Source organism: Carlito syrichta, unplaced genomic scaffold, assembly GCF_000164805.1.
Source record: "Carlito syrichta isolate Samal-C Ts95f unplaced genomic scaffold, Tarsius_syrichta-2.0.1 Scaffold301993, whole genome shotgun sequence".
Classification (NCBI taxonomy): Eukaryota; Metazoa; Chordata; class Mammalia; order Primates; family Tarsiidae; genus Carlito; species Carlito syrichta.
This window is the reverse complement of record NW_007246089.1, coordinates 762,661-776,034: the sequence shown is the minus strand read 5'-3', so window position 1 is coordinate 776,034 and position 13,374 is coordinate 762,661. Positions and strand designations below refer to the sequence as shown.

Below are 13,374 nucleotides of genomic sequence, written 5' to 3'. Positions count from 1 at the left end.
GCGCCCCTGGCCCGGGTGGCAGCCCCTGGCCCGGGTGGCAGCCCCTGGCCCGGGTGGCGCCCCTGGCCCGGGTGGCCTTTGCGGCTCTGACAGGTTGGCAACCCACGAGCGGGGAAAAGCCTTTCTCCCTTTGGTCCGGGACCGGTTGCGGGGACGGAGGGACCGGGAGGGAGAAGCCCTGCTGGGAGCAGAGAGGCTGTGACGGAGGCTCGGCCTGTAAACCAGCTTTCAGAAACGTACCGACGGCCGCTCCCCACCCCCAAAGATGACGAGCGTCCCGGGGCGCGGGCCCCCGTGCGTGCGTTCTTCGGGACTCCGCGGGTGACTCTGCCCACGGTGCATGGCCTGGTAGGTTCAGGCTCGCAGGCGGGTGTCTGCAGGGCCGGCGTGACTTCCGGAGGCCGAAGGATCTGGATCCCCGGCCGGTCCCCGCCCCTCCTGGGAGCGGAGGGAGCTCTCAGGGCCGGCGTTCTTTCCAAGGGTCTGTCCTGTGCCGCCTTGGGACTGCCGCCCCCAGGCGCCCCCAGCCTCCTTCCAGAAGCCCCGGGCGCCGCGGGGACCCCGCGGGAGCGACGACCCTGGCGGGGCGTCCTCCCCCCACCCCGGGCCCCCCTCGGCCCACGTTGCACCGCTGCGCTTTCTCATCGCTCTCCGCCGCGCTCTCGCTTCCACCCGCCCCTCCCGGGTCCCACTTCCGCTGCGCAGAGTCGTGGGCAGGGAGCCCCGGGACGAGCCGGGAGCCCTGTGATCCCCGCGGTCCGCGAGTGGCCGTCCCAGGGGAGACGCCCCCGCGTCCCGTTACCCGGCAGGTGGCATCGGCGTGACCACCTCCTGCACCGTCACGGCGCGGGGACTGGCGTGCAGGGACCGCGGACATCGTGAAGGTGGTGGCCGTGCACTCAAGAATAAGACGACCCTGGGATGGCAGAGGCCAGCCCTCAGGCTTCCCCGTGTCCAGACTTCTTCCTACCTCAGTAGCCAGCCTCGAATCTGGAAAGCCGGAGAATAGGGCACATGTATTCTTCATAACGACCCGAAACGTCATAAGACCCGAAAAAAAAAAATTGGGGGTTTGAACTCAACAGGTGCCCTTGAGCTGAGCCTATCCCGTCCCATCTCGACCACTCTAAGGCAATCACAGCTGTGTTTATCCATGCTAAGTCTTCTTTGCCTGGAATTGTGGGACTCGGGGTTAGTGTTGTCATTGTTTGTGATGCGAGGTTCTTGCTGACCCGTTTGGCTACAGTCTCTCTACTCTGTCTCTGGGCGATTTCTTCCTGCCTTGGGTGGCTCCCAATTCAGCACACACGTGAGCCCCAGCTGTGTACCAGGTACCTTGATGGACAAAAAGAAGAAAAAGCATCAACTCACAGTCTGCATTTTTTTTGGGGGGGGGAGTCAGTGTCTTATTCTCTCACCCAGGCTGGAGTGTGTAGTGGCACAATCATGGCTCACCACAGCCTCAAACTCCTGGCTTCAGTCAATGAGAGCCCTGTGATGGGACTACAAGCACATGCCATCGTGCCCAGCTAATTTATTTATTTATTTTTTTGTGGAGATGGGGTCTCACTATGTTACCCAGGCTGGTCTCAAACTCCTGGGCTCAAGCCCTCCCACCTTGACCTTCCAAAGTGCTGGGATAGCAGGCAAGCTACCATCCCAATGCCTTTTAACCCATCACCAAAAAAGCACTATCTCAAAATGAATTAAATCTTTTTTAAGGTATAAGTCTGAAAATTTTCCTATTACTTCTCTTTAGTATCTGAGATTCCTGGGATCACTGTTGCTGACTTAATAATAAAGGAATACACTTGCTAACTTTTTTTCATATTTGTGTCAAAGGAGCTATGAAACAGGTTTGGACAATCATGTTTTTCCTCCCAACTTTATTGAGGTACAATTAACATGCAGTTAATAGCACATATTTAAAATACACACTTTTTGTCAGTTTTGACTTAAGCATTCATCCATGAAACCATCACTACAATGGAGACAGTAAGCCCCTCCACCACCCCAAAAGGTCCTTGTGCTGCGTTGTGATCTGTCATTGGACCCCCATCTTCAGGTAGCCATTGACAGTCTTCTGTTTCTATTGGTTAGATCTCTTTATTCCAGAATTTCATTTTATTTTTTTAACTCAGCCAAAAATTACTCATTACAGAATTTCATATAAGTGAAATCATACTGTAGGTATTCTTTACTTTGTTTGATTTCTTTCACTCAGCATTAGAATTCTGATGTTCATTCATGTTGCACCAGGAGTCTGTTCTGATTTCCTTCTTTTTATTTCCATTGGAAGGATGTGCCACTATTTGTGTATCCAGTCACACTGATGGATAGCGACATTGTTTCCAGTTTGGGACTATTAAAATAAGATTCTATTTTAAGATCTTGTGTTAAAGTAATGTTACAGCTAGCATCTTTATGGTTTAGAAGGATTCAAGTCTGCTTATAATCAATTATAGCACAGAACTCTAAGAAAAACTTAACTTAAGATATATGATTACTATTAACTGTATGGCTGGACAGGTTATGCAGCCTCAATGGTCTTCATTATCTTCATTTCCACAACAAGAGCTCTTCTAGATATATTATTATTATTATATATAGTAGAGATGAGGACTCACTATGTTGCCTAGGTTGGTCTCAAACTCCTGGTCTCAAGTGATCCTCCCACGTCATCCTCACAAAGTGCTAGGATTACAGGCATGAACCACCATGCCTAGCTAGATACTCTACATTTTATATAGCACTTCACAATTCTAATTTAAGGCTGTTTTGTTACAAACTCTAAAAATGGATATGAGTGAGAGGCCTTTTAGAAATATCACATAAACAAATTTGCTGATTCAGAGTGCATGTTATAAATAGTAGTCTTTACTTTGTAAATAAATTCATAGCTTTAAATCTGTGATTATATAGATATCTATATCCATGTATTGTTCTTTTAAAATTAAGGCATTTGAAATATTTTTTTACATGGTTTTACTTATACATAACATTACAGCAACTAACAAGCCAAATAGTTTTTTAAACCTTTAACTTGGATAGAGATTCCTTAGAACATCTATTTTGGAGGATTGCACTAAATAATGATCAAAACCCATGCATGTCCAAATCTCATGGTTATCTGATGAACTGCTGGAAATGAAATGTCACAAGTTTGTTTCTCCCTTTTTGTTTGTTTTGTCTACATCTGCTTGTCTTCAGCAGAGACCTATGGTTCCAATCTAGATGCTAGAAATGTCATAGTGAATTATATTTTGCTGTTCTGAATATAAAATAATAACAGCATCTAATACACAGATTAGGACAAGTTCTTAGTCCTCTTCAGAACCCTACATCAGTGGTCTCCAACAGTTTTTGCATTAGGAACCAGCTTCATGGAAGACAATTTTTCCACGGGTACTGGGGGGCAGGGGGATGGTTTCAGGATGATTCAAGTGCATAACAGTTATTGTACAATTTATTTCTATTATTATTACATTGTAACATATAATGAAATGATTACACAACTCACCATAATGCAGAATTGGTGGGAGCCCTGAGCTTGTTTTCCTGCAACTAGATGGTCCCATTTGGGGGTGATGCGAGATAGTGACAACTAAAGGGTGTTACTTATGTCTACTCTGCTCCATAATCTCATTTTGGTTGCTGTCATTGAAGAAAATTCTGCTTCACAAAGATAGGATGTTGGACATGGAAGCAGGCTTTTCAGTGCTGATCTGACAGGAGGTGGAGCTCAGGCAGTGATGCAAGCAATGGGGAGCTGCAAACAATGGGGAGCAACTGTAAATACAGATGAAGCTTTGCTCACTTGCTTTTCACTCCTGCTGTGTGGCCCAGTTCCTAGTGGGCCATGGATGATACCGATCCATGGCCTGGGGTTGGGGACCCCTGCCCTAACTCTGAATACTACTACCTTTGTTTCATAGATGGAAAAAGAATTTGGCAGGTTTTATTCCATTTCATTGTAGTTCTTAAAGGGCTGTAATATGATAGAAGAGACAGCAACTGTAGTGAGAATATCACTCACTCTTTGTATCACCTCTCTGCTAAAACTCTTTGTCATCCAGATAAGTGGTTCAGTCTCACCCTAACTAGGTAGATTGTGTTATATTTTTCTTTGGTTTGAGCATCCTGGATAAATTTTTTTCTTCCTTTCTTCTTCCCTACCTTCTTCCCTCCCTCCCTCCCTCCCTTCTTCCTTCCTTCTTTCCTTCCTTCTTTCCTTTCTTTAGTTGTGGTCTCACTCTGTCACCCAGGCTGGAGTGCAGTGGCACACTCACAGCTCACTACACCTCGATTTGCTGGACTCAGTTTATCCTTCTGCCTCAGCCTCCCAAGTGACTGGGACTACAGGTGCATGCCATCACGCCTGGCTAATTTTAAAATTTTCTTTGTTGAGGTGAGGTCTCACTGTGTTGCCCAGGCTGGTCTCAAACTCCTGAGTGCAAGCAATCCTCCCACCTCAGCCTCCCAAAGGGCTAGGATTACAGACTTGAGCCACTACTCCCAGCCCAGAATGTTTAAGAGGGAAACAAATTAGGTATTACTTTCATTAGTTTAGGTCTATTATTTTTTTAATCTCTGGAGAAGATAGATGTTGGCTCTTTGCACAACCTTTCTGAAAGTGCTATGTCTCTCTCCTCCTTCATAGTTTATTAAGTTAGATTTAACACATTTCTTTCCCAGAGCAATTAATCTTTTAAACGTAATTGCACAGTATTATTTGAGAGTCTGCTATGGACAGTGAGGAATGACAAAAGTCAAAATGCTTCTGTGTGAGCCATGTGGTTCACATTTCTGTGCTATTCTGGAGCTTCTGTAACTTTCTACTAATGTCATTAAATTAGGAACACCAAATTAGAAATCGTCACAGTTTTTCCTCTTGGGATATTTTGCTCGTCTATGTTCCAAAATCTATTTTCATTCTCGAGAAGCCCAATCTGATTCAGATAACTTTTCTCATTTTGGTCTCTACATTTCCCAAGGCTAACCTTAGCCTATTGAGTGGTGCGTGCGTGTGTGTGTGTGTACATGTGTGACATAAGAAATATATGTCTAGTCTCTACTCTAGATTCCTATCACAGAGCTTCTGAAACCCTTGTAATCTCCTGTGCAGTAGGGGTGCAAAGTGTATCTTTTACTGTAATATTTGGCCTTTGATCCTGGTTCCTGACAAGAGCTCCTGACATCTCTTGGAATGTCCTGGCTGATAGGAACCTCTTTTGTTCTGATAAAGTGTCTCCTGGTAGACTCTTGGATAGCTTCAGGATGGGAGCTGATGAGAAGATTGGGACTTTTCACTCCACCCCTCACCGTCCTCTAGGCTACCTATGTGACGAAGCCTCCAGAAATGTCCCTGAACTCTGGGTTTCAGAGAGCTTCCAGATTGCTGAATACTCAGGGGTCCTTGAAGGGAAGAGCACCCAGAGAGGGCATGGAAGTACCATGCCTTTTTCAGTGTAGCTGCCCCCATGTCTCTCTTTAATCTGGCTGGATGTCTGTGTTCTTTGTAACAGTCTTCACAAATAGTGGGTCAATGCAAGGAGTAGTTTCTCTGAGTTCTGTGAGCTGCCCTAGCAAATCGTGGAACCTGAGGAGAGGTTCCATGACTTATAGTCGGCCAGGCAGAAACACAGGTCACGGCTTGGGACTTGGGCTGGTGTCGGAAGTGGGGACAGTCTTGGGAGATGAAGGGCTTCACCTGTGAGATCTGACACTCACTTAGGTAGATGGTGTCAGAATTGAGTTAGATTGTAGGGTACCCTGTTGGGTCTGATTGCTTGGTGTGTGTTGAGGGGGGAACCCCTCTATACCTGAGGTCAGAAGTGAAGATTGATACTATGGAGTGAGAATTGAATAGGAGAAGACAACTGGTTTATTTTATCCTGCATTTCACAGGCATCTTTTCTCTCTCTCTCTTTTAAAAAATAAATTGTTTTCTGATAGGATGGATTAATTTAGATTGTTGGCCATTGGGCGAATATTTTGGAGGCTAATTGGTCTGTTCTGTGATGAGAGCCTAATGTTGGTGACTGTGATCCCACCCTCTGGTTCACATGCAGCAGGCTTTGTCCTGCTCACAGCCCCTGTAGTATACTGCATAAGCATCTCCTGGCCAGAGAGGAAATAACTTTGATTAGTTCTCAGTGAAGAATGGGAACCAGCCAAAGCATTTTCCTTAAGTGAAGCTGGTCACACAAGTGCAAAAACTCATGTTGAATTCCTCTCTGAAGATTTTTGAGCCAGGCATGGTGGCTCATGCCTGTAACCCCAAAACTTTGAGGGACTGAGGTGGGAGGATTGCTCAAGCCCCCGAGTTCGAGACCAGCCTGGGCAACATAGCAAGATCTTGTCACCACAAAAAAATTAGACGAGTGTGGTGGCATGTGCCTGTAGTACCAGTTACTCAGGAAGCTAAGGTGGGAGGATTGCTTGAGCCCAGCAGGTCGAGGCTGCGGTGGCCGGGAGCGGCCACCACACTCCAGTCTGGGCCACAGAGTGAGATTCCAACTCAAAAAAAAGAAAAAAAAGAAAACAAGAAGTGGGGCTGGGAGAAAGAAGCTTGCTGAACTTTGTTTTATATTCCACCTTCAACTCTGGAAGACTCACTAAGTTCAGCACATTCTTTCCTTCCCTCCCTCCTTCTTCCCCCTCCCCTCCCCCTCTCCCTTCCTTCCCCTTCTACTACTCTCCCTCCCCTTCCCCTTCCTATTTCCTTTCCTTTCTTCCCTCTCTCCCTCCTTCCCTCCCTCCTCCCTCTTCCTTCCTTCCTTCCTTTCTTTTTTCCTTCCTTCCTTTTTCTCTTTCATCAGGGTTTCACTCTGCCATCCAGGCTGGAGTTCAGTGGCACAATCATGGCTCATCACAGCCTCAACCTCCTGAGCTCAAGTGATCCTCCCTTCTCAACCTCCCAAGTTGCTAGGACTACAGGCATGCACCACCACGCCCAGCTAATTTTTTTTTTTCCTAGAGATGATGTCTTGCTCTGTTGTCCAGGCTGGTCCTGAACCCCTGGGCTCAAGCAATCCTCCTGCTTCAGCCTCCCAAAGTTCTGGAATTACATGCATGAGCCACTGTACCTGGCCTATTGTTTTATATTTAAAGAGAAGAGATAACCTGACTGGACAATGCACCTATGCTTTACTTTTTTTAATATTTTTAAGAGGAGAGTCTTATCCTTTTGCCCTGAGAATATTCAATTTCATTGTTCTCTTCCTAGCCAAACCAGAAATTTTTTGTCAAGATGTGTGGTTGGCCTATATTAATAACAACAACATTCTCTCCTGCAAGTATATTTCTGTCATTATGTCTTAAGAAGACTGAAAAACCTGACAGTTGTGGCCCAATTACAGCTTATTTCCACATTTGCAAAGGGCTAACCTTCAAGTTTATACTATTAGATGACTTTCAGTGTGGTAAATACTGATAAGAGTATTTTTATATAGTACTGGGCTTTAAAAATATGTTTCACCTAAGCATTTCCAAACCAAGCATTCTGTTATAAAAATGCCATCAATTCACAAGATCTAGTGCTGACAAATTCTAAATTCTACAAGCATTGACTGCATTTTGGATTCCAAGTATTACATTGGTTGGAATTTAAGCTTTAGATGGTGACTTGGATTAGATCCCCTTTAAGATTTGCTTCAGTATTAAGTCTATGCTTTGTGATTATCGTATTACTGACAAAAGGAAAATGTGGCCCATTTAATACACTTTAAGGTCAGTGAAAGTAAAAACAAGATGAAACTATTTTAGTTTTTCTTTTTGAGTCAAAGTCTCACTCTGTTTCCCAGACTGGAGTGTAGTGGCACAATCATGGCTTACTCCAGCCGTGACCTCCTGGGCTCAGGTGATCCTCCTACCTCAGCCTCCTGAGTAACTGGGACTATAGGTACGCCCCACCATGCTGGGCTAATTTTAACTTTTTTTTCTATAGAGACAAGGTCTAGCTATGTTGTCTAGTCTGGTCTCAAACTCCTGGGCTCAAGCAGTTCTCCTGACTCAGACTCCTAAGTGCTGGATTGCAGGTGTGAGCTGCTGTACCTGGTCTATTTTAGTTTCTATAAATCTATTACTCTGGACAATTACTTTGTGAAATGAATAGTGTATGATTGGATGCTTTACTTATCAGCAACCTAACCTTATTAGTCTTAGTTTTATATTAAAGTTTGTTTCTTTGATATTTAATTTTTTAAATTCTAGTGATAAATAACCTTACTTTTCATCTTTTTTTTTTTTAAGGTACCATCCAAGAAGCTGGAACATTATTATCCAGCAAGAATGTTCGTGTCAACTGTTTGGATGAGGTAAAATAAATTTAATAAATTGTTTTACTTCTTATGAGAATACATATTATGTAAAATGTGTTAAAAGTTATAAAAAAATTTTCTAATGTTTATGCTCAAATTATACTAAGAATCTCTAAACCAAGTGTAAACAGAGAGGTCACAAAAGACAAATAAGCATGTAAAAACATGTTTATTCTTATTAGCAATCGAGTAAGTGCAAATTAAACCAAAATCATATTGTTTCTTATCAAGTGTGAGACACATGCACTTTTATTTGCTAATGAATTAAGTGTATACTGGCATAACATTCTGTAGAAATTTTTGAATATGTATTAATTTTAAATGTGCATATTCTTTGATCCAGCAATTCCACTTCTAGAGAAGGTTAACTAAAATGGAACTCAACTTTCTAGAACAGTTGCTATCTAAAATAACTTTTTGAAACAATATTGACATCTAGCTGTTCAATATGGTGACCACCAGCCTTGTGTAGGCATTAAACACTTGGAATATGGGACAGCTGACTGAAGAACTGGATGTTTAGTACTCCCTCAGTTATTGGCAGCTGTACTGAGATGCAATTAGTGCACAATAAACTATACGTATTTGAAGTGTAAAATATCTGTGAAACCACCACCACGATCAGGATAATGAGGATGTCCATCACCTCAGAAGTTTCCTCATGCTCTTTTGCAATCCTCCTTCCCATTCTTCCTCGCCCCACCTTTGCAGAAAACCACGCATCAACTTTCAGTCACAGTATATTAGTTTACATTTCCAAGAATTTCATATAAATGCAGCCATATACTAGGTACTCTTTATTGTCTGTCATCTTTTGCACTGCATAGAAATTCATCCATGTCCATTCAACAGTTGGAGTTTGGGGTTATTTCCAGTTTGGAGACTATATTAGCAAAAGAAATCATCTATTTATATAAAAATGTTGGTATGGACATATGATTGTATGTCTTTGCATAAATTATCTCCTCATTATGGGTTGTATTTACTCATTCTTCTTTGAGTGTCTAGTTATTTTTCACCGGATGCCAGACATTGTGAATTTTTTTCATGAGCACAGTTAAGCTACTTGGAGGTGTTTTGAGTCTTTCAGTTCTAATTTTCAACATTTGCTAGGTGAGGCCAGCACAGTGCTCAGTTGAGGGTTTATCCCCAGTGCTGAAGCCACATACCTCCTTGTCCTCTCTGCAATGCCCTCTGATACTTGCAGTTTTCTGGCCTGGCTACTGGGGACAGGCACTCCTCCTGGCTTTGTGTGAGCTCTGGAAACTGTCCCCCTTATGCTCTTAACTGGTTCTTTCCCCTGCTTGAGTAGTCTCCTCACATGCATGTGTTGGTCAGTGCTTGGCGGAATACTCTGATCTTTAGAATTCTCTTTCTGTACTACTCTCTTTTCTCTATTATTCTTTCCTGGGAACTCAAGGACCTTGGTGTCCCTGGATGTTCAACTCAGTCTCCTCAATGCATGCAGTTTGCCAGGCTCACTGTGGGTTACTCCTTCCTATACTGCACTCTGGAAACACTTAAGGGGGTAAGCCAAGCAGTTTTAGGCCTCAATTCAGTTGCTTTCCATCTCTCAGGGGTTGTGTCCCTCATTGTGTGACAGACAATGACTTTCAAATTGGTATTTCATATATTAGTCTATTTTTTTGTTATTTTAGGAAGAGGGCAGCTGGTTTCTATTACTATATCTTACCTTGAAGTGCAAACTTTTAATTTTAATTAATTAAAAGGTAGACTTAAATAGCCATATGTGGCTAATGGGTACTATATTATAAAGTACAGTTCTATTGCTAGAAAGTTCACTGAACTTCAGTTACTCATACAGAAGAGCAAAACTAATATCGGGCAACCTAAAGTTTAAAGCAAAAGAAATTAATATGTAAACACTTTTTCTTTTTTTTTTTTTGAGTTGGAGTCTCACTCTGTCACCCAGACTGGAGTGCAGTGGCCGCTCCTGGCCACCGCAGCCTCGACCTGCTGGGCTCCGGCGATCCTTCCGCCTCAGCCTTCTAAGTAGCCGGAATTATAGGCATGTGCTACCACACCCGGCTGAATTTTTGATTTATTGTACAGATGAGGTCTCGCTGCCCAGGTGGGTCTCGAACCCGTGGGCTCAGGCAATCCACTCACCTCAGCCTCCCAAAGGCGCGGGATTACAGTCTGAGTCACTGAGCCCGACTGTAAACACTTTTTCACACCTGAAATTAATAATCCATTAAGAAGATACCAATCTTAAACCTTCATTTATAAGCGTATCAGTTTTATAAGCCTTGATGTTCATCAGGTTTATAAAGAAGAAAATGATGGTGTCCAAAGGAGAAATGTGTGAGACCATAATAGCACCTCTCGGAAACCAACAGAGTAAGTAGAAAAAAAAGTAATTCAGGAAATAGAAAATCTGAGTAACCTAATTAACAGTCAATGGAATATAAGTTAGATATAAAAAAGTAGCTATCTCCTTTTTTTACATAAAAACTTGTTAAAAATTAACACATGTATTATAGTATTTTATAAAGGACATTTCAAACAACCTCACCAAATGTAGTATAATACATTGAAAATAATTCATTATTGGATTATATTCCAAACAATGAAACACATATCTTACCTGAAATTTGTTTTTTTAACTGTAAGATAATCCTTAGGTTAGTGAAGAGATAGAAATAGCTTACTGTTTAGAAATGAAATACAATGTTTATCAAAAGCTGTGTTAGGTGACCAAAGCAGTACTAAGAATAAATTTTGTAATGTTTATTATTATACTCTCAATCTTTGTGGTGTTTTGAGCTTTCAACTCATGAAATTATAAAAAAGAATAAAGTATACTAAAAAAAGAAGAAATGATATACAAAAAAAAAAAACAGAAATAAAAGTTTTAAAAAGCAGTCAGGGCTGGGTGCAGTGGCTCACGCTTGCCATCCCAGCATTTTGAGAAGCTGAGGCAGGAAGATTGCTGGAGTCTAGGAGTCTTTTGAGACTAGCCCAGGCAACACAGTGAGACCTCGTCTCTACTAAATAAATAAACCGATACCAATCAAACACAAGAAACAAAATAAAAAATAGACGAATTTGAAATCAGCAAGATTAAAAAGCATTTGTGCTTCAAAACACAGCACCAAGGCAGTGAAAAGACAACTCATTGAATGGGAAAAAAATTGTACAACTCTTGTCTGACAAGAGACTTGTAACTAGAACACATTAAGAATTTCTACAACTCAAGAATAAAAAGACATATAACCCAATTAGAAGATGAGCAAAGGATCTGAATAGACAATGCTTGAAAGACAATATACAAATGAGCAATTCACACAGAAAAAATGCTCAACATCATTAGCTACCAGGGATATGCAGATCATAGGCACAATGAGATAACACTCTACTTCCATACGATGACTATAAGCAGACAGGGAAGCAAGACAAAGCGTTGGAGCCTTTATACGTAGCTGGTAGGAATGTAAAATGAATATAGCCACTTTGGAAAAATAGTCTGGCAGTTCCTCAAATAATTAAACAGAGTTACCACATGGCCCAGCAATCCTAGCTATATATACTCAAGAGAAATGAAAACATATCCACATAAATATTTTGCACATGCATGTTTATAACAGCATTATTCATAATAGCCAAATTTCATCAGCTGATGAATGGATCAATAAAATGTAGTATTTTCATACATTGGGGTCTTATCCAGTCATAAAGATTAAAGGAATATTAGTACCTGCTACAATATAAATGAATCTCAAAAACATGTCAATTGAAAGAAGCCAGTCACAAAACACTGCATAATATATGATCCCATTTATATGAGATGTCCAAAATAGACAAATACGAAGAGAAAATAAGTTAGGAATTACTTGCCCTGAGAAAGGAAGTAGGAGGGAAATGGGAGAGAACTGTTAATGGGTATAGAATGTCTTTTGGGTGTGATTCTGTTCTAAAATTGATTGTGGTGATGGTTGCATAATTCTGTGAATATATTAAAACCCATTTAATTGTACACATTAAATGGGTGAAATGTATGAATGTGAATTGTATCTCAATAAAACTGTTAAAAAGGAAAAAAGCCAATTGCGTTATCAATGCACAACTAAAAAAAAAAATAGAGACATAGCTTGGAAAATATAAGCAAAAAAATAATATGTATGAACACAAGGAATGGGAGGGAGGGAGGCAGACAGGCATAACTACAATTATAAAGGGGATTGTCACATCCTTTTTGTTTAAGCTGATACATTTGAAAACCCATATGGACTTTGTAGCAAAGTGAAAATGAGCATATTCATCTCATATAGAAGTAGAAAATTGAAATAATTAAGGAAGATTTGCGTAAATGTTTTAAAATGGCTACTACCTTCCAAAGCTGCAGATACGAGTAAGCTTTAGCAGACTTTAAGGACCAATTAATCCTCATTTTGCACAAATTATACCATTAGTTTAGAAAAAGATCAAATGAGGATATTGCCTGACCCCACGATTTTGAGAACAGCCTAGGCAACCTGGTGAGACCTCATCTCTACAAGGAAGAAAGGAAGGAAGGAAGGAAGGAAGGGGAAAGGAAGGGAAAGGAAAGGAAAGGAAATTAGCCGGACCTCATCTCTAAAATAAATAAATAAATAAATAAATAAATAAATAAATAAATAAATAAATAAATAAATAAAATTAGCCTGGGCATGGTAGTGCACGCCTGTGTTTCCAGCTATTTGGAAGACTGAAGCGGAAGGATCACCAGAGCCCAGCAGGTCAATGCTGGGGTGACAGTGAATGTGCATGCCACTGCACTCCAGCCTGGGTGGTGGAGTGAGACTCCACCTCAAAAACAACAACAACAACACAAAACAAACCTTCCACATTGTTCTAATTTCTTATAACATAAAATTGTACTAAGATAGGAAAGTGCACGCAATGTCCAGATCTTTGAAAAGCTAGTATAAATTTGTCACTTATCATAAGTTTGGTTTCTAATTCCAAGGACCACCCAGCACAGCACTGGGAAAGCGTACACTGCTTTAGAAACTTGACCAAAACAGCTCAGAGATTGCCCAGCCATGATATG

At 41.7% G+C, this 13,374-nt stretch overlaps 1 protein-coding gene across 1 annotated transcript in view; it reads left to right on the top strand.

Moving 5' to 3' along the window:
* ANKMY2 (ankyrin repeat and MYND domain containing 2) overlaps positions 1-13,374 on the top strand; it is a 43,601-nt gene that overhangs the window by 492 nt on the left and 29,735 nt on the right. Inside the window, exon 2 of the mRNA XM_008055862.1 lies at positions 8,254-8,318. Coding sequence (XP_008054053.1) covers positions 8,254-8,318 — 65 coding nt within the window. The remainder of the gene's footprint in view (positions 1-8,253; positions 8,319-13,374) is intronic.